The sequence below is a fragment of the Mytilus trossulus genome, unplaced genomic scaffold (assembly GCF_036588685.1).
Source record: "Mytilus trossulus isolate FHL-02 unplaced genomic scaffold, PNRI_Mtr1.1.1.hap1 h1tg000125l___fragment_2___debris__unscaffolded, whole genome shotgun sequence".
Taxonomy (NCBI): Eukaryota; Metazoa; Mollusca; class Bivalvia; order Mytilida; family Mytilidae; genus Mytilus; species Mytilus trossulus.
Window position 1 is genome coordinate 54,128 of NW_026963299.1, and position 23,122 is coordinate 77,249.

The 23,122-nt window shown below is 31.7% G+C and overlaps 1 protein-coding gene across 1 annotated transcript in view; it reads left to right on the forward strand.

Annotated features, from left to right (window-relative positions):
* Positions 1-23,122, forward strand: part of LOC134700154 (uncharacterized) — a 106,008-nt gene that overhangs the window by 9,455 nt on the left and 73,431 nt on the right. The window contains exons 2-9 of the mRNA XM_063561518.1: positions 11,418-11,545; positions 13,505-13,759; positions 14,742-14,925; positions 15,238-15,414; positions 20,249-20,369; positions 21,320-21,498; positions 21,956-22,291; positions 22,887-23,014. Coding sequence (XP_063417588.1) covers positions 11,418-11,545; positions 13,505-13,759; positions 14,742-14,925; positions 15,238-15,414; positions 20,249-20,369; positions 21,320-21,498; positions 21,956-22,291; positions 22,887-23,014 — 1,508 coding nt within the window. The remainder of the gene's footprint in view (positions 1-11,417; positions 11,546-13,504; positions 13,760-14,741; positions 14,926-15,237; positions 15,415-20,248; positions 20,370-21,319; positions 21,499-21,955; positions 22,292-22,886; positions 23,015-23,122) is intronic.

Sequence of the window (23,122 nt, forward strand, 5' to 3'; positions counted from 1 at the left end):
TGCCTTAGTATCTCATAAGTTGTTTTTTATGTGTAGGAGAAGGAAATTTGGTAATTGCATCCACTTAAGCCATAATAGGTTTCACTTGACCTTGGCCAAATGTGTGACCTAAATAATCAACAGTGGCCTGACAAAATTCACTTTTACCAAGATTGACACACGCTGGATACAGTTCAGCATCATCTTCCGGTGATTTAACATCCACAACCGGTTGTAAATCATGGTTTTTACCTGGATATAAATAATTTCTTGTGGGCCAAATCGGTCAAAGAAATGTTTTTTTTCTATGGTGGATCACTTGTTTCACTTTTTAATGTCCTTTTCTTTTTAGTTCCTGAACACACTAAGGCCATGCGTAACCAATCTTCAGATTAAGATCAAGTTAGGGTTACATCAATTCGGATTCAACTGAGGTTGAATTATTCACAATCATACATTTGCAATGTTTTCGATCTTACTTTGGCCGCTTTAATTACTTGTATCAGAGAGACCGTTCAAGATTTTGTCAACGACTCATCATTATGGCAAGCCGTTTTGCTATTTATTCTTACTTCAAGTTTATAAGATATCTCATATAGTTTATAAGATATCTTATATAGTTTATAAGATATCTCATATAATTTATCAGATATCTTATATAATTGTCTCTTATAAGATATCTCATAAACTATATAAGATATCTTATAAACTATATGAGATATCTTATAAACTATATAAGATATCTTATAAATCATATAAGATATCTTATTTAAAAATTGTTTATAAGATATCTCATATACTTTATAAGATATCTTATAAACTTTAGAAGATATCTTATAAAGTATGTAAGATATCTTAAATAATATATAAGATATCTCATAAAAATGAAATTATATAAGATATCTTATATATTATAGGAGATATCTGATTTAGTTTATAAGATATCTCCTAAAGTTTATAAGATATCTCCTATAATATATAAGATATCTCCTATAATATATAAGATATCTTATATAGTTTATAAGATATCTTATATAGTTTATCAGACATCTTATATAATTGTCTTTATAAGATATCTCATGAACTATATAAGATATCTTATAAACTATATGAGATATCTTATAAACTATATAAGATATCTTATAAATTATATAAGATATCTTATATAAAAGTTGTTTATAAGATATCTCATATACTTTATAAGATATCTTATAAACTTTAGAAGATATCTTATAAACTTTAGAAGATATCTTATAAAGTATATAAGATATCTTATAAACTATAGAAGATATCTTATAAACTTTAGGAGATATCTTATAAACTTTAGGAGATATCTTATATAATATATGAGATATCTTATAAAAATGAAATTATATAAGATATCTTATATATTAAAGGAGATATCTTATATATTATATAAGATATCTTATATATTATAGGAGATATCTTGAAATTCGAATAAATAGTAAAACGGCTTGCCATACATCATATTTACAAAACTAATATCTTGCATTCTTTTGTCGGTGAAAAAGATCCGTCAAGGTCGATTCAGATTGTAACATTTATATAAAATCAAAAATACCAAAACTGTAATAGAAATTAACGTGTAAAACTATAAATTAAACAACAACCCATCCATAATTATTTACACATCCTTTGGGGAAAATTCATGTACAAACTTATACATGTTATATGTATCTAAATCGAGATCTAAATATCTGTCAAATTTGCTTTTAAGTATAACGATGACAATCTTCACAAGTGATAAAGATAAATTGGTGGAGTAAACAGTCTTGCAAAATTATATAATATTACTATAGGGTTACCTAAGTTTGTATTCCGAAATGAATTAATTGTCGAAAATAACTGAATTACAACACATTAAGATATAATCACATTATACGTGAATAATTAGCTCTAAAAGTCCCACTTATTTTACACTCTTTAGAAGTTTTAGTGATGAAATTTCTATATATAACCCTCAGACGTCGTCTCGTCTGATGCAAAAGAAAATAAATAATTGTTGCTGTCTAATGGAAGTATTTTCACCCTCTCCTTTACGACAGATATACGATAAAATAACTAAACAGGTACAAATAAACAAACAAATTAAAACAAAACTCAGCTTTATAAGCAAACTGGTACCTATGAGACTGTACATTATGACAATCTATTGCCGGTTGCTGTGTGTGTGTGTATTTTTCTTGTACCGCTGTTTCATTGACGTGAGCCTCAAATCTTATTTTTTTTCAGTATTTGACTTCGAATTGTCTTTTGCATTCAACTGTTCAAAATGCCTTCCCAGGTGTATAGTTGTTTACACACGAAATAAGTATACTAAGTTTAGATTAGTAGGAATTGCTTATATTTCAGAAAAACCAAAGTCCCTTCTTGGATTTTGACTGGATTCATTTTTCCTCAATCTTTATATGTGTTTGTAGTCCAGTGTGGACTTTTGTTGATCGTGTTGCATTTTTTAACTTTCTACTGAATTTAAAGGGGCATTAGCTGTCAAACTGATGATAACCGATTTGGCATAAATTCTCATATTTGATTCATAACATACTAAAACGTAAATCCAAATTACAAAATGTCTAAAAGAAACAATTAACAATGCATGGACTAGATATAATGTATCAGCATTTCGTGCGTGTTTTAAACTAGATGCCATATAATTAACCATCGAGATTACCTCCGAAGACTGCCGATAGTCATTCGACCCGATTTAAACATAAATATAATAGAATAGACTGAGAAGCATGTGGAGTTGTGTAATGCAGAACTTACGAGGTCTGTTTAATTTCATGTCATAGATTTGAAAAATGTAAATCATTGTTTTTACCTGGATATGAATGATTTCTTGTTGACCATGTTGACCAAATCGGTCAAACGGCCGGAATGGGTTTTTTTAATGGTGGATCACTTGTTTCACTTTTCAATGTTGACATTCCTTTCGTTTTTGTTTCTGAACACACTAAGGGTAAGCGTAATCAATCTTCAGATTAAGGTCAAGTTAGGGTTACTTGAAGACGGGTTCAACTGAGGTTTAATTATTCACCTGGAAGTCAATAATATATTTGCAATGTTTTCGATCTTATTTTGACCAAATTGAACCAAATTGACTGCTAATAGCGAAAAAGTATATTATTATTCCGCTTAAATAACTGTTTGAGACCCCAAAAAATCAAATTTTAATTTTTGTCTAAATGGAATCTAACATGTCTTGTGTCCCTTTAACAGGTTTAAATAAAATTTCGATTGTGTTTAATTGGCCTATATTTAACAATCATTTTGTATAGCAAATACTGTAAAATTAATCTCTTCTTGTATTAAACCGTTTAAGATTTTGGAAACAACTCATCATTTAAAAAAACAAACTAATATCTTGCATTATTGTGTCAGTGAAAAAGGTACCATAAATTAAACAACAACCCATCCATAATTATTTTACACATCCATGTTCAAACTTATGCATGTTATATTTATCTAAATATCTGTCAAATTTGCTTTTAAGTATACCGATGACAATCTTTACAAGTGATAAAGACAAATTGGTGGAGTAAACAGTCTTGCAAAATTATATAATATTACTATAAGGTTACCTATAAGTTTGTATGCCAAAATGAATTAATTGTCCAAAATAACTGAAGCGCAACAACCATTAAGATATAATCACATCATACGTGAATAATTAGCTCTAAAAGTCCTACTTATTTTACACTCTTTAGAAGTTTTCTAACTGAAATTTCAATAAATAACCTTCAGAAGTCGTCTCATCTGATGCAGAAAAAAACAATAATTGTTGCTGTCTTATGACATGTATGAAAGTATTTTCACCCTCTCCTTTACCATGTTTACGACAGATATACGATAAAATAACTTAACAGGTACAAATAAACAAACAAATTGAAACAAAACTCGGCTTTTAAAATATAAGCAGACTGGTACCTGAGACTGTACATTCACAAGTTCCGGGAAGTTTTACACTCCTACCTAGGAGTCTACTCCCGTATTCGGAAGAAGAAGATGTTATATTAAAATGTGTACGTTTTTTGAGGCAAAAATGGCACACCCCTACCAAAAAAATATCGAAGTTACCCCCCCCCCCCCCCGCGATCGTGGGACGTAACTGATAGCTTTGTCCGAGTCTGAGGTCTGAGTACATGCTCCTCTCCCCGGTACAACAAAGCCCCAGGTACTGAGAATGATTTGGCGCCGTCGCCGTAAACAACAGCTATAAAAAGTATTGTATTTACTGTGGGAACAGTATATCTAACATATATATGTTCCTGATGTACTTCAGATCAATTTCAGAAGAAGTGCTTTTGATAAATAATTATCATTTGTATCTAGATGTACAAAATGTATAAAACAAGTTGCTTTCTTTTAAAAAAAGAAAAGCAATACATGAACCTAAGACCGCTGACTGGTCACCAAAAGATTGTTGCTGAATTTGAGTTTGCTTTGACGTGAAATAATTAACTTGAATAGAAGAAGCCAGTTGAAAGTGTGATATTACAGCTACTATTTGAATATACATTTTAAAGTTCAACTTTATTCATTACTTGGGAATGCACATAATTTTTCAGATGATAACCCTTTTGCAAATCCCTGATGACTTATGCAAATTGCAAAAACCAATCACAATTTAAATTTATGCACTTAGTTTGCTTTATAATCTGGAATTCTGGATGCATTTATTTTATCTATAGTATCTTTTATTTTGTTTTCCTGTTTGGATGCCTTTATCATAATCTCCGCGTTACTGAAGCTGTCTGTACCTACTCATGGTAGATGTTGTATAGTATAGATTTAAAGTCCAATTTCCATGTGCGGTGAAACATGTGGCATGCAATTAATTGGGACTTATATAAAGAGTTATTTTAGTCTCATAAAAGATCTAAAATTTTACAGATTTGCTGATTTTACTTAAATCAATTCAAACATTCTACATGGAAATTTGGTTTTGCCGAATAATAGCTTAATTTTGAAGTTTTAGGAAAACCTGGACACACTTTCAAAATAACCAATTTATATAAAACTTTATGTGGATATAAAAAAGATACCAGAATTAAACTGATGTACACATTTTGTGAGTTAAGTCTACAAAAAAGCATCAGTGACACTCGAATGAAAAAAGTTTAAAGGCAAAATAAATTCTAAAGTTAATGAAACTATTCCTTGGGTAAATAATCCTGAGCTTTTCGAAAAGGTCAAAGTTTATAATAGGAAAGTGACTCAAAAAAGAAACAAAAGAGAAACAGCTAGAGGTCAGAATACCGTTAGTAATGATGACCTTGCTTGAAAGTCACATGTCACAGCTCTTTCTGCCGTATACTGAATTTAGATACACTTATTGCATGCACATGGTATATTAGCGCATGCAACATTAATTAGACAGTATACACACTGATCATACTCAGGAAAATAATACGCATTTGTTAATCTAATAGTTGAATTCGAATGTCAAACTACCTACATCAAATGTTTTGACTCCAGATTCATCAACATTTTATTCGGAATTTTTGAGAATGCAAACTGATAGTGTGTGTTTGAAATGTGATCTATAATGTGAATAAATCAAGACGTGTAGGATAGTTGGTCAACACAGTGAATACAATGTTCAAAGCCGCACCATATATGCTATAAGGTTAAACCATTAAAACGAACAAAAATAGAATTGAAATTTTATAATAAACACCAGTTAGTAATTTTTTTTCTCAAAATTTCATATAATATCAACATGATCAATGAACACAAACGTCAAGGTTTTCGGGACGGACATTTTTTTTATCGAATGAATCTATTTTAAATTCTAATATTTAACTATGTATTACTACATCAAATATAAGCAAAGACTTATAAATTCATACTAAAACAGTATAAGATTATTAACATTATGCATGAACACATGATCGTAATTAAATTGTGTTATGATTATTGTAAATTGTGATTACATTTTTTGGGAACTGTTACTGGAAGGATTTTTAAAAATTATGTATTTTTATTCACGCCCGTTTTAAATTTATTAAACATGTTAAATATTCAATTAATTTATCCTACTTTCCGCTTTATGGATATACTATAATACAAAAAATAGATAACAATTACTTATAAAACCTTACTTAAACCTGGGACTAGTATACTAACATAATATAATAGTCCCAGCTTAAATGGTATGAAATAATTAACGTAGAAATATAATGATTAATTTATTGTTTATAAACATTTTTTTTTGTAGTCTGAAAGGTGTATTCAGATTTAATTACTATGTTTCATTTACAAATGAATATATCTAAAAATACCAAAGCAGAGTATCTTGTCATATAAAGTGCTTATTTCTTAATTGCAACTCTAAATATTCTGACTTCAATTATTGTCATAATTGTTGGTTTCTACAGAAAAATAAATACAGTATATATTTCTATGATTTCGGTTAAATTAATCAAGTTAGATATGTTTGATAATAATATCATTTTTCTGCTTTCCGATCTAATATAAATATTAAAACCAGAATGTTCTCTCCTAAGTCTACGATGAAAAAACACAATATCACATGGTTAAATCTTCAAACATATTTAGTTTGCATGTTATCGAGACAAATGAATGCATAATACCTCGGTATAATTGGCTTAGATACACACAGTGTACATCGGTCGTTTCAAAACAAAATTAATATAATTACGTCGTCATTATACTTGTTTAGAAATTAAAGTGATTATTAATGTTTACATTATTAAAAACACATATATGTTTTTTGAAAAAGCAAATGGGTTCTTATATTTTATATTTAAACGATTTATTGACTTCAACTTAGTCTTTATTGTTTTACTTTCCAATTTACTTCGATTGTTACAATGCGCTAAAAGTGGTACATGTAGCTTAGCCATAGAGCCCAAGGGACTGTATCAAAGACGATGATAACTACTTGTATAAATGATAGAGAAAAATTTTGAGATGTTCCGAGAATTTTATTTTGACTTCCGGCCGATAGATATCGAGTGGCCCATAGACACATCCAAAACTCGCCAATATATAAGGGTTGAACCCCTCAGGGGGTTCATGCAAAAATGTGGAACTTTGGTAATCTGCGATGCTTGACTTAATATTGACGACTACATACACCACACGCGCATCTTTTCCTAAATTATCGTCATCAAGCTTAAGGTTCATCATAACAAATGGACAAATATGGCCGTATTTTCACCTTAAAAACTACTCTGTGTACAGACTTGCTTGTGTAAATAAAAGACAAATGCTTTTTGTGTTTAAAAAAATAAAAATTCGTTTTTGGATTATGATGGGCATTTTTTTTCTTCCTGCAGAAGGTGTAAAAATAAACAAACACCTGAATTGCATTTGATACTGTCCACTCTGTTAATTCCTTTAACCAAGGATTGGTACATTTATAATCTTAATTATAACTATACAAATCCTTGCTTTAACTCACCTTTAGATGTGTAGATATTTATTGTCCATGCCAATCAAGGACAATCAATACAATACAAACCAGTTGTTACCTGAGTGGGAAAATCTCAAAGTTATATCTCAACTTAGTTTATTTTTACACTTTCTGCAGGAAGGAAAAAAAAATGCCCATTAAAATCCAAAAAAAAGATTTTGTGCAAAATACATTTAACTTTTATATATATAGTGGATGCCAGGCCTTAAAATTTTCCAAACTGCACAGGCAAGTCTGTACACAAAGTAGTTTTTCAGTCTGCACGGTTGGCCACTAGTCCGATGCCCCAGACTAGAAAAATTTCATTCGGACTAGTAATATTTTGCAAAATTTTGTTTAGCCCAATAAGAAAAATGTCAGAATATTGGTCTTCGGACTAGTAGTTGAAAAAGTTTTTGGTGCAGACTGGTTTTTGGCAGTGTTCACACCAAACGCCGTGTACTGTAAACATGTTTACATTTGGTTTAATGTAATGTACACTAGTTTCACATTAAATATGTTCACATCTATACACCTTGTTTAGTTACCTGTCAGTCAGGGGTACTACTTGTACAAGTGTATTTTATTTACTTGAAGAAGTAAAAATAAATATACACATATAGGTAAATTTGAACGATACTTATACAAGTGAATTTTATTTACTTGTATAGGTAAAAAAAAATATTGGCTGAGTTATGTCCCTTAGACATTCAGATTTTTTTACTTGTAGAAGTAAAAAAGTCATCCTATCTTCTTTTATTGAAATCTTTGGATTTCTTTGCTCTAATAGAATTTTATTGAAATCTGCTCTTTGCAGATGTCTTTACTAATCATTTCAGTGCAATTTCATGGACAATGAAAATCTCATTTGTCTGTTATCTTCAGAACACTGCTCATTTACAAGCCCCCAAGGAGCAATTTTTGAAGGCCTTGCACAAATACTTAAGATATTTGCGCAATCAGTTTCTTTGTTGAACTAATGAGATGAAACATTGAACTTTAATTAAAAAATTTGAGCAAACCTGGGAAAAATCATTAAAGGCATGATTTTACATCTCAAAACTTGAGGATTTTTGTTGGATTGTAAGAAAAATTTACTTATACAAGTAAATTTATGAGAAAATGAAGGGGAGATTATTTAAACATTATTTATTTACTTATATATGTATATTTTTTTTTACTTCTTCAAGTAAATAAAATACACTTGTACAAGTAGTACCCCTGACTGCCTGTACATAAGATTTGTTCACACTTGTAAACTATATGTCATTTAAATGTTCATTACATAGAACAGAATTCAAATTTTGGAAATTTTTCTAGCAATTAGGGAACGACCATTTGACTTTAAAAAAGGGGGGATGGATTTTTCCACAATTTGATTAAAAAAATAAATCGGGTCATACAGATGATTATGATAAACAAATAATCTGAATCCAAAGTTTCCCCATACATTATAGTGTTAAATACTAAATAGGTACCATCGAAAAAAAACTAAACATAAACTTTGGTGCGAGAAAAAATTCTGACTCAGACCCCCCTTTTTAGCTCACCTGGCCCGAAGGGCCAAGTAAGCTTTTCCCATCACTTCGCATCCGGCGTCCTTGTCGTCGTCGTCGTCCGTCGTCGTTAGCTTTTACAAAAATCTTCTCCTCTGAAACCACTGGGCCAAATTAAACCACACTTGGCCACAATCATCATTGGGGTATCTAGTTTAAAAAATGTGTGGCGTGACCCGGTCAACCAACCAAGATGGCCGCCACAGCTAAAAATATAACATAGGGGTAAAATGCAGTTTTTGGCTTATAACTCAAAAACCAAAGCATTTAGAGCAAATCTGACAAGGGGTATAATTGTTTATCAGGTCAAGATCTATCTGCCATGAATTTTCAGATGAATCGACAACCCGTTGTTGGGTTGCTGCCCCTGAATTGGTAATTTTAAGGAAATTTTGCTGTTTTTGGTTATTATCTTGAATATTATTATAGATCGAGATAAACTGTAAACAGCAATAATGTTCAGCAAAGTAGGATTTACAAACAAGTCAACATGACCGAAATGGTCAGTTGACTCCTTTAGGAGTTATTGCCCTTTATAGTCAATTTTTAACCATTTTTCGTAAATTTTAGTTATCTTTTACAAAAATCTTCTCCTCTGAAACTACTGGACCAAATTAATCCAAACTCAGCAACAATCATCTTTGGGGTATCTTGTTTAAAAAATGTGTGGCGTGACCCGGTCAACTAATCAAGATGGCCACCACAGCTAAAAATAGAACATAGGGATAAAATGCAGTTTTTGGCTTATAACTCAAAAACCAAAGCATTTAGAGCAAATCTGACAAGGGGTATAAATGTTTGTTAGGTTAAGATTTATCTGCCCTGAAATTTTCAGATGAATCCGACAACCCATTGTTGGGTTGCTGCACCTGAATTGGTAATTTTAAGGAAATTTTGCTGTTTTTGGTTATTATCTTGAATATTATTATAGATAGAGATAAACTGTAAACAGCAATAATGTTCAGCAAAGTAAGATTTACAAATAAGTCAACATGACCGAAATGGTCGATTGACCCCCTAAGGAGTTATTGTCCTTTATAGTCAATTTTTAACAATTTTCATAAATAATTAACATTTCCACTGATACTACTGGGCCAAGTTCATTATAGATAAAGATAATTGTAAGCAGCAAGACTGTTTAGTAAAGTAAGATCTACAAACACATCACCATCACCAAAACACAATTTTGTCATGAATCCATCTGCTTCCTTTGTTAAATATTCACATATACCAACAAGTATGTTCAGTAAAGTAAGATCTACAAACACATCACCATCATCAAAACACAATTTTGTTATGAATTTATCTGTGTCCATTGTTTAATGTGCACATAGACCAAGGTGAGCGACACAGATTCTTGAGAGCCTCTAGTTTAAATATACATGGGAAAATTAAAGTTCTGAATGCCTAGTTTTGTGTACACTTAACCTACACAAGGCCTACATCGACTATCGACTGCATGTAGACAAAACATGATTTAAACTACATGTAAACATTGAGTTTTATCAATGGGAACGTAATTATGTTTGGTTTATGTGTGAGTTACACTAACACAACACCGAGTTTATGTCAATGTGAACACGGCCTTTGAGGTTCATCATAAAAGAGGCATATAACACAAAAGTCTCTGATCATAACAAATGGACAAATATGGCTTTGTTTAGATTTGAAAAACTACTCTGAGTACAGACTTACCTGTGCAGTTACAAAAGTTTGAAGGCCTGGCTGCCAGGCAACCCTCTCGTTTCGAGCAGGAATGGCGAAATTCAGGAAATCTTCCTCTTGCCAGTACACCCCATCACGCCCTGGCATCCACTAGATTAATAAAAATTCAATATGTTGTAAGTGAATTATGAACGCTAATCTTTCTTCAGGGATTTCCTTTACTGGGACTGTACTATTGATGTATTTGACTCAGTCATTTGGCATTTCGGATATAAGCATACTCTGCTCATGCTTAATTGCATAAATTTATCTGATAAATAGGCTATGCAAATAACCGGAATCCACTGTATTACTTATAAAAGGACTTAGATTTTCTGCCAGTTAGCATTACATGTATATTCACTCTAGATCTGTGGTTAAAAGTTTTAAAAATTTTAATAACTTTCTTAAACTATCCTGGATTTTTACCAAACTTGGACAGCAGCTTGTATATGATCTCAAGATAGTCAAAAATTGATAGTATCCAGAACATGCAGAAGTAAATTTGGTAAAAAAAATCTCGTTAGTATGTGTAATTTTCAGGTGACCTGAGTGTCAAAGTTTCAAAAATTCTTGCAGCTGATTTCCATTCACTATATGGTTCAGGTTTCATATTAGGTTACAGTTCACTAGTCAGACTTTCATACATATAGCTTGAGAATTCTTTGTAACTTTATATATGTAAATATATCCCTTTAAGTGTGTTCTGAGGACAAGATTCCTTGTTTGTTTTTTAGGAAAGGGAGAGAGTATCTGGGACAGATTTACACATAGTGGTCATGTACCAGGTGGAGCCACTGGTGATGCCGCAGCAGACAGCTTCAATAAATACTCAGAAGATATCACTTGTATTCAACATTTAGGGGTAAATACATTTAATAAGTATACCTGGTTAATTATGTATCATACTCAAAAGATATCATTTATATTTAAATTAAGGGGTTAGTTATAGCTATACCAGGTATGTATCATACTCAAAAGATATCACATATATATTCATTTAGGGGTTTGTGATAGTTAGACCAGACTCATACGATGTCACTTAAAGCTTATGGTTGTCAACATGGAGCCTTGGCAAATATATGATTCCCAATAAGACAATTATCAATGACTATATATGATGAGGACTATTCTTTCGGCTGTTGTCTGCTCTATGGTCGGGTTGTTGTCACTTTGACACATTCCCCATTTCCATTCTCAATTTGATTAACATGCAACCTAAACAATAATAAAGCAAAACCTATACTTAATGATAGCTATTGAACAACAGTAGACAAAATATAAAACAACTTAATAGAGAAAACTGATGGCCTTATTTTATACAAAAAAACAGTGTATAGACATGATATAGTTTACATTGTAAGTGACTTAGAAATGTGTTCTTCATCCCAAGCAACCAAATATTAGCCTTGCTGGCAAGAGAACTAAAAGGAATGTATTTAATTTACAAAATCTAACAAATGTATAATTGGTGATGATAAGCATTACAAAACAAAACATAATACAAAAAATTATAATAAATTACCAAAACAAACAAGTAGCACTTAAACAATTTCCAACCCAATGCACACTTCACAATAACAAAAGACGATTATGTCATATATGTGATTGAAATCTATAATATAATATTATGAACCTGGTGATTCCCTATTATAGTGCATGTCAATATCACCACATGACAGTATACTTTCTTTATGTAATAGGTCCTTAAATAACTTTACAACAGAGAGTTGAATAAAGTACATTTTAACTTAACAACCAACTTTTTATTCTTTATGAGAAATTTTAAAGATGAAGCAAATTATTCAGATTTTATTCCAAAACATGCAAAAGAAAAAAATAGAAAGGTAAAAAAAAAACCTGCTTTACTTGACAGAAGGCTAACAAATAAAAAAAAACCAAACAAACATAATTATTTCAACAAAAGCACAGAACCTATATTCATAAGCAAATAAGCTGACATCACTTTTCAGTTTTGTATCGACCAATTATTCAGTTAAATGACATGTACAGGACCCAAATCAGTGTTTTGTTGTCCACTATCACCAGAGCTTAATTTTAATCATGTTAATTGAACCCCTTTTTGTGCCAAAATACATCATCACATGTGTAGGTAGGATATCTGTAGAAAACTTATTGAAGTTTTATGTCATTTTCATATTAAAAGCCCCACTGAGACCACTTGTTTATAACAGACCAAAAACAGCTAGAAATATTAGCCTATGAAAATAGACAACCATTTAGTTTTCCAGTCTGTGTTCAAAACAGGATTATAGACATAACAAGCTATTATTTGAACTTGGAATTATTTTTAATTATGGAATTTGCATAATTTCTTGTGTTTAAAATTTTTAATAAATTCCATGTTTATTTGGTATTATGATCATTTCATTTTCCAAACAATGTATTTTGGTTAGATAGTGTTGGGCGCGGCACAGTACATTCTATTGAAAATATACTATTTTCTTTATAATAGAAAGTGTTGTGCGCAGCACAGAACATTTTTGTACAGAATAAACATGGAATTTACAAAAAAAATTCAATAACAAGAAATCAAGCAAATTCCATAGTTAAAAATAATTCCAAGTTTAAATAATAACCTGTTACATGTATATGTCAAAGTGCATGGTATTTTATAAAGGTATATCATTGTTCCAAATAAATGTTTTTAATTTTTTTGCTGAAAAAATGAGAAAATATGGTGGTAATCCCAATAAGAAATTGACAGCAAATTCTTACCAACTGCTAAATTGAATAATAAAAAAAGTTTAAGTAACATTCAAATATTTTCCAAAAACTTAAAATGTTTTGTATTTTCTTGTAGGCAAAACATTTTAAACTTCAGTTGTCCTGGACCAGAATACAGCCATTAGGTGATGGACCATTTAACACTGAAGGTATACAGCACTATCATAATGTCATTACTGCTTACCAACAAGCAGGGATTTTCCTCATGGTGGAGTTATATCACTGGGATCTACCTCAGGCACTTCAAGATTTAGGAGGATGGCTCAATCCTACCATTGTTGATAAATTTGCAGCCTATGCAGATAAATGCTTCCAGGAATATGGCCTCAAGGTAGTATAGGCTTTAGTGAGAAGAATAAACTGTGTAAATATGTAAATAGAAATAAGAACATGTTGTATGAGTGCCAATGAGACCACTCTCTAGTCACAATGTCACATTGTGTAAAAGTAAATAATTAATTTATAGAACAAAGTAGGTCTACAACATAGAGCCTTGGCTCACACTGAACAGCAAGCTATAAAGGACCCCAAATTGACCAGCGTAAAATAATTCAAGCAGGAAAACCAATGATTTAATCTATATATACCCTTAAAAAAACCCAAGAAACAAGAATTTGAACACTTAAGAACCACATCAACAAATGACAACCACTGACCAACAGGCTCATGTCTTAGTAAGGTTTATAAATACATAGTGGCATATAAACATGATAAAGTTATACTTGGGTTTTAATGTACGTTTAATTACCTCAACTAAGATATAGCCTGACAATGGGTCACAATTCTACCTATCACATTTAATATGTGGTGACATAATTTTACCTTGTTGTTAACTAAAAGTACTTACTTCTAAAAATCTCTTATCTACCATGTCTACAAGGGGGATGTACAGTTAACAATATAGAAAAGATATCATCTATATTTGAGAAGAAATGTAAATATAAAAAAATGTTACTTTATAGTTGAAGAGATATTAACACTATCTAACTAAATAGTTCAGTATCCAATACAGGATTTTCAAGAAGGGGAGCCAGATAAAATAGTTTGCATAAAATATGGGGTGGGGTTACAATAAATGCCATATTTTGTCAAAAGAGGATAAAGTTGACAATTCTGTAAACCAATTTTCATATGTGATTTATTGATCAGACTTTCATGTGTTCAAAAATAAAGCGATTTTAAACCTAAATCTTTTTTGATATGTTAATAGCCTTCAAGTAAGCTAAAACAGACTAAACATGAACAGTTAAACTAACTAATAGTGATCAGATCAGCACTGACATCAATCTCAAATGATTTGGTTAATACTATAGGTGAAACAATGGATCACATTTCATGACCCTTACACATTTGTTTATGGAGGATATGGAACAAAAGACATGGCCCCTGGTATAGATGGCCCTGCAGAGACGGTTTACAAGGCTGCTAGTAATGTCTTACTGGCCCATGCAGCTGTGTACTACAAATACAAAAACAACTACAAAGGGAAACAGCAGGGTGAGCAATCAGAATGTTTTTAGAATGGTTATAGAAGAAGAAGCTTTGGTCTCTAGGTTGCTACTTGAACAAATGACATTTTTTAAGCTATCAATTCGTTCATTCAAATTTTATAATCCCTGAAAATGCAATAATTTGAACCAATTCTATGCCTAAGATCTTGGATAGATTCTTACTTTAACATGTACATGCAACTTAAACATATTTATATAAATTGCCAGCTTCTGGTTGCATTTTCTAATCATGTATGGGATAAAAAAAAGTTTTTTAAGAATCAAATGGTAAATTATTTGTTTGTATTTTTAATTAAAGGTGAGATTGGAATAACTTTACAGAGTAATTGGTATGAAGTCTCAGATGACAAAGAATCAACAAGAAATAGAGGATTACATTTTGATATAGGAATGTGGGCACATCCTTTGTTTAAAGGACAGTGGCCTGATGAATTGGAGGTCTATGCCAGAAATATCAACATTACAAGTGTAAAGGGTAAATATTCTATATACTGGTATTTATTTTCTTTAGAATCCTGTGAATTGAACAAATGTTTATTTCTTTTCTTTTACATTCACCAGCATGAATTTAAAATGAATCAAACTACAACTTTAGACCCTAGCTCTTATCAATTCCTACACAGCTACTTTTGCATAAGTACTATTTCTGTACTAAAAATATGTAGTACTGGAAATTTACTTTTTATATTTAGTACTATTTCTTTTCTTTAAAATTATTGTAATATTTAGGTACTTTTATTTTACAGTACTAATTTTGTACTAAATATTTTGGTACAGAAATAATGCAATATTCCATGTTTGAAAATCATAATTTGAAGAGATTTGAAATAGAAAAACTTTCAAAATGCTGAAAATGTAACGGTAGTAACCAAAAATCTGTAGTACCTAAATTTCAAGTACAAATTAAGTACTGTAAAATACAGGACTGGGTTGCACAAACGTCATTTAACTTTAAGTTCTAGTTAAATATATTTTAAACCTCAATTAAAATTAAATGAGCGTTATGTCTGTTGCACAAAGGTTTATTAGAGTTAAATAACGTTTAAATGTGACTTAACGTTACTTTAAATTAAAAGTGGTAATGGGGCACTTTTAAATTTTAAATAGGGAATTAAAAATGGAGGAAATGTTGTTGTTTAGAAATATATTGCACGATACAAAGCCACCCAGAAAATATAGAAAAAGGCTACTTACATTAGATGACCTCACAGACAAGGAGCCCCGTCCGAGCAAGGTACAGGTTCGGGAGAAATTCGATCATACGGATCACCGACATAGTGCGGAAGGACATCGAACATCCTACCCAGAGAAGTCAGTCTCTTGGTGCAGACAGAGATGCAGGTAGAAAACAAAATAACTTTGCATGCAGTGTGATATTTCTCAAAGTTTTAACACATTTCACTACGCAAAGAAGTATCCTACATATTTTACAGATTATTGTAACAGAAATGTAATGTTCATGGTTGATAAACACATGACAATCCAAGGGTATTTCAAAAAGTCGTATCGTTTCACACAAATCTTTCTTTGTTTTTCTTTTTTCCACACACAAGCGAATGTATAAAGGGAAATAACTCCTATGGTATGGTAAATGAGGTTCCTTTTGGGATTTTTAAAAACAAATACCGTCAATCTACTTGTATAGTTCAATTAAACTGTCGGCGGCAGGGACGTTCCTTAACCCCACTTCCCATCCCTTCCATCATTACTCCCGGCACCCAAAAACCCGTTTCCCCGGACCTCCCCCTTTTTCAATTTGCCCGTTGAACATTTCGATAATTCTCCATGCACCAATCTTGCCCCTTTATCCCGCTTCTCGACCTCTCCACCTACTACCTCTATCCCCGTACCAACGCCTCCTATCTCGGACAATTATTATTTATAAGCAAGGCCCAAAATCTCTGACTGTCTGAATTGACTATTTAAATGTTGCCTTGATCGCTCGTTCAGTAGTAGATTAGATTTGTTTCTCCTGTATAGTTTTATGATACTTTACATGATCCCCCCTTGCCTACCATACAAAAAAGATATGAGGGCCACCCATACACCCTCTCCTCCGTTTAGCAGCTAAAAGCTAAAAAATTAACATGTAGACTTCATTTTTTAATTACTGTTTTCAATCTTAAAAAAAAAACACATGAGAAATTAATTATGTAAAATATGAACAAAAAGCTATAAAGAGCCCCAAAATTACAAGTGTAAAACCATTCAAACGGGAAAACCAACGGCCTAATATATATAAAGAACGAGAAACGAGAAACACGTATAAATTACGTACTCAAACGACAACTACTGTACATCATATTCCTGACTTAGGACAAGTGCAAACATTTGCAGCGAGATTAAACGTTTTAACGGTATCCAAACCTTCTCCCTTTTTCTGAAAGTTCAAACAATAACTTATCATCACAATATAGAAAAATACACGATAAATTATCAATTGGAAGGCTTAACTCAATTAAAAAACGCAAATTAATACACTATTAATATAAAGTGCGATTGAACAAAAGAGACAGTTCAAGGGAACTAGTGTTAAACACAAGTCTTTTTGTAAATGAAATTTTTAACAATTCGGGCGTATTGGATTGATTGTTGGGTGTCGTTCAGTGGCAAATATTTCTTGCATGTTGAGGACGAGGGGCGTATTGGATGTAGCTTGCCGTTTACACAGCCTATTAATGTAAACATATCCCCTTAAAGTTGCCAGTTGCAAATACAAAAATCGGTTATTGTCGGAAAAAATAAAATTTATTTGTACAAGCTTTAATCTAAATGCGAGAGAAAGGGGTTATTGTTCGAGCTTTCCCCTATTTTTTTATGACGAGTATCAAAGCATGTTATTTTTTACTACAATGATGTACACACTGATGTTTTAACTAATGTACAATTTATGATTTACGCTTGAAAACGTGTACCTTTATTTTGCCGACATTTATATACTCTTAAAAAAATCGACAATTATTATATTTTAACTTAAACGTAAACAATAATATGCATTTGTCGCTTCCATTATTTAATTCATCTTGCGGCATTTTCATTTTTGGTTTGTATTTATAAACGACGGTTAACGTCATAATCCAACCCAGGAGAAAGTACCATATGACCCCATTCAAATGCATTGATCGGCCCAAAAAAGGGGCGGTTCCAACCCTCGGAACACCTCCCCCTCTGGATCCGCCACTGAGTACAAATGTTTTGTGGGTAAATATTTAAGGCCGGGACCGATCATTTACTTGTTAAAGGGGTGGGGCGTTACGGTTTTTTGACTCTATTGTTTTTGTTTGTACCTGCAAGCTGTTCCTTATTTTTTAACCATATTTGGGATAAACACTCTCACTCTGTAGTAAAAATCTAAACTAGCCCACCCATATGCAAATTAAATGGTCGGTCACACACTTCACCCCCAAAAAAATCTTGAAAAAACCACACCTAGTAAGAGTATAAATCTGAATTAAACCAGCGCTACTGAGATCAGAGTTATTAATTATATCATTTAAGTACTGTGTTACTGTATCCATGGTTTGGAAGTACTGTAATTACAATGCTTATATATAGGTCTATGGTAAAAAAAAATGTCAAAAACAAGACATATAGTGTGTGTGTTTTGGGGTGAGGATATATGGTTTTCTTTGTCACACGAATTCGTTTTTCATTTTCAACAGGAGTCCAATTATTTATTTTAAAAAAAATGTTAAATAGCTCTGAAGCGTACGGGGATAATTTAGAATAAGATTGTTTGTTTTTGTTCACTTGCTTGGCCACATAATTTACTGGTACTGTAAGGGACGTAAAGGTTATAAAAAAAACCATCATACCCGAGAAATTAACATATACCCCAGCCCCTTTTTTTCCTTTCTTGGAATTTTGGTAGTCGATTCCTTAGTATTACGCATGATTGCTAGAAATTTAAGTTCGGAAATTTATAACCCAAACCCCCAATCAAAAGGTCCGTGTTTTAGTAATGTTATAATGTGGGACTAATTGTCTTTTTGAAACCCTTTATGGGGCCGCTGCATTATGACGCGCACTGTGCTGGCGTGCGATAGTGTGACTAGTGTGTGCTTAATACACAGGAAGGCCGAACTTTGTCTGCATGATTGGAGGTGGTGGGAAACTGTCGAAAAGAATACATTTCAAGGAGTTTCAGGGGATTTTTTTTTAAACCTAACCATATCCTAGATACTTTTAGTTTTGATTTCACAATTTTGTTAAATCTGAAAGTAACTTTGGGTTCGCTTAGGACATTATGCAACATTGTCTGAATGTCAGAGCACGGATATTATTATGCATAAACATGATCAAGGTAGGCATTTATGTTTTATTCAAATACGATTCCATTTCATATACTCTTTACGGCATACACGGCTTTATACCTTCAAGGATGACTGTGACCATGGAAGACTCGCTTCCTTTTAAACCAACAAAACTTGAACAATCCTTCATCATTTCCACAATATTCTCTGTCTCACTTGTCAAGGCTTTGGGAGCAGTGCCACCGTCAGTTTGTATATTTCATACTTTCCGCATACTCCTTTTTTGCTTTTGTTTGTAAGTTTTGCCATTTTGTTTTGACTTCTTTATCTGAACGAGAATGCAAACCAAGAGCATTTATTTTCGACGAAATGTCTTTCCAAATGCCGTTTTTCTTGGAATTTGTAATTGAATTAGTCAATTTTCTCCGTATACATTATAACAGTAATATTGTCATTGACCAACTGTTGCAGCATGGTCATCTCCGCTGAATCATAGTTTTATCAGCGTCGTCTGGAAACTCGGCCATTTTGTTCTTGATAAAAATCGCGAAAATGTACGTAAAGGAATGAATATTGGGAAATTGCAAATTAAACATAGTTTAAGTACGAATTATCATTTTAATTTACATTTAGTTAAACGTGGGACTAATTACGCTTTGTGCAACGGTTTTTAAAGTCTTCCTTAACTAATTGGGAATAACAGTTTTAAGTACTGTTTAACTTTAAACCACGTTTAAATTTAAAAGACCTTTGTGCAACCCAGTCCAGGTACCTAAATATTACAATAATTTTAAAGTAACAAAATAGTACTGAATATTAAAAGTAGATTTCCAGTACTACAGATTTTTAGTACAGAAATAGTACCTATTCAAAAGTAGCTCTGTAACATAAACACTGATAATTCTTACTCCTAGTCTAAACTTTACCCTAACAAGACCCTAACTTTGAATTGAACTTTTACCATAAAGTACAGGGATTTTAAAGTAAAGATAGCCCACATATATCTCAGAAATCTTTTGATATTCATATTGCACAGAGTTATTTTTACATTTCCAGGTACTGTAGATTTTCTGGATTTGCTGTATGTGGGAACCATGTATGCTGATCCTGTTCCAAGAGAAAATAGTGAATTCTCATCATTTAACAATGATAAACAACTCAGGATTTACAGATATGTGTATGTTTTTAGATTATAAATTGTAGAAATGTTAATATAATTAAGAAAGGTATTAAATCTTATATGTGAAATATAAACTGTATTCTATTAAGATGCTACACAAATTTATGATACAGAACTGATAGAAATTTTTAATTGTTTCTATTGTATTTATTTACAACTTGGAAGAGATTGACATATTGTATAAAATTAAACCACAACTTTTTAGACTAGAAATGGAAATTTGAGAGGTTGACATATTGTTTTAACACCTGTCAATTGTAGAAGACTTTTGTTGGTCTCTAGATGTGCTAATGATGTGGTTTGGGTATATTTTTCTTGATGTATTCCAAATATGTCCTGTATTTATTATACCCCCGCTTTAAAAAAAGGGGGGGGGTATACTGTTTTACCTCTGTCTGTAAGTCTGTCCGTCAGTCAGTCTGTCCGTCCCATGAATATTTTTTGTCACATTTTTCTCAGGAACTACAATACAAGGATTTCTGAAATTTGGTTTCAGGGTTTATCGAGTCAGCTATACCGTGTGATGCGTTTTCAGATTGATCACTTGACAACTTCCTGTTTACCGAACACTTGTATGATTTTACACATGATAGCCAAGTTGAAAATTTTCGTCACATTTTTCTCAGGAACTACAATAGAATGATTTCTGAAATTTGGTTTAAGGATTTATATAAGTCAGCTATACCGTGTGATGCGTTTTCAGATTCATCACTCGATAACTTCCTGTTTACCGAACACTTGCATATTTTTACACTATTAATATTATCCACTTGCGGCGGGGGTATCATCAGTGAGCAGTAGCTCGCAGTTTCACTTGTATATATATGCATTGCAATCAAAAGGCTATACATAGAATATATTTAAAACAAAATATTAGTAGGCTTGTATCTACTAAAACCATATATACTTTTGACAGTGATACTTATTGCTTTTCATTTTATTCAAAGATCTGACACTGAAACAGCATCTGGTGTAAGAAAAATCCTGAACTGGATTAATAAAGAATATCCAGTATCAGTGATGTATATGGCAGGATATCTTGGCAGACCAGCTGATGGGAAACAGTCTTTACAGGACACAGACAATGTCCAGTGGTACAAAGCTCACATTAATCAATTACTTAAAGGTATAGCACATCAAAATCAACTGCTGTCAATAAATTCATTTTCCTGTACAAGTATGTTTAGTTTTTGAAGTATCAAATTCAAAACAACTTTAAAGGTGTTGCAAGTATTTAGTTAATTTTAGGCTTTTTTATTTGAAAGTGAGCCTTTGGTCAGAATTAATTAAAGAATATTTCAAATGAAGCCCAAATGAAGGAATGAAAAATCGAATATAATAGGATATCTATCTAAGACTTCTCAAAATAATACTAGTATTGAAATCTTTATTCATAAAACATCTTATCAAAGGGAGATAACCTGAACTTTCATAAAACAAAATCAATTTTATTATCTACTGAAACATAGTAAACTCAATCTTGTTCATGCTTTCAGGAGTTTTTGTTGTTGCTAAATCTTTATTATATATATCATTGGAAATCCAGTTCAAAATAAATATATGTTTTGTTTTATATATTTCAGCAATAAAAGTTGATAAAATCTCCAGCTTGAAAAGATTTTATGGTCGTTCATTAATTGACAGTTTTGAATGGACTGATGGCTATAACTTTAGCTTTGGATTTTGCATGGTGAATTATTCTGATCCTGCTTTGCCAAGAATACCAAAATTTTCTTCCTATTTTTACAATCAGTTGATAAAAGATAATGGCTTTGAGCCAGGATATCCTGGTATAGGAGGAGTGTCAACATCTATGGTGCCCAATGAGAACACATTTCTATACGGAAAATTTCCTGAACATTTCAAATGGTTTACTGCAACAGCTGCCTATCAGATAGAAGGGGGTTGGAATGCAGATGGTGAGTTGATGATAATTGTAAACACATTGAGGTGCTACATTATATATAAAGATACATATATTTCCATATAAATGTATAAAAATTCTTTTGTTTCTAGAAATACCCACTTGTAATGATAAAATAAGTTACAATTCCATTTGAGATGTGCAACGACCAACTTGATTTTAAAATGGTTTCCCTCATTTCAATCCAATCAGTTTTTGTACAATAATATATCAGTAATGAACCATAAACATTGTGCATTGTTTTCAAACAGTCAAAAGTCACTTCAACTCTCTTTTTGCAAAACCTGGCTTTTAAAAATACAAAGAAATATATGACAAAAATATCATGAGTTACTATGAAAAACAGAACTACCTTGATAAGGTAATAATGTCAAAGCAAATTAAAACAACCAGAACAACAAACAAACAGTTATAGCTCAAAATTTAAAGAATAAAAGAAAAAGGAAAAAAATCTGTTGCTGTTTTTTACTTCAAGTAAACCTGATAATATAAATGGAACATTCTGGATATCGCTTCCATCAAAATTTTATAGTTTGGTATTTCATAGTTCAAACTGATAATTCATTATTTATATGGTTTTAACATTTTAGGTAAAGGTGAAAGTTTATGGGATCACATATCTCATCTTGGTGTAGTAAAGAACAAGGACACAGGAGATGTAGCTTGTGACAGTTACCATAGATACGATGAAGATATACAACTTTTGTCAGACTTGAAGGTAATGGATTATTGGGTTTTCTGCTCATTGAGGTCTTAAAATATCAGCCACTAACCAAACAAAAAAGACTTCATCATGCTTTCATTTTATTATGAAGCTGTTTTAATT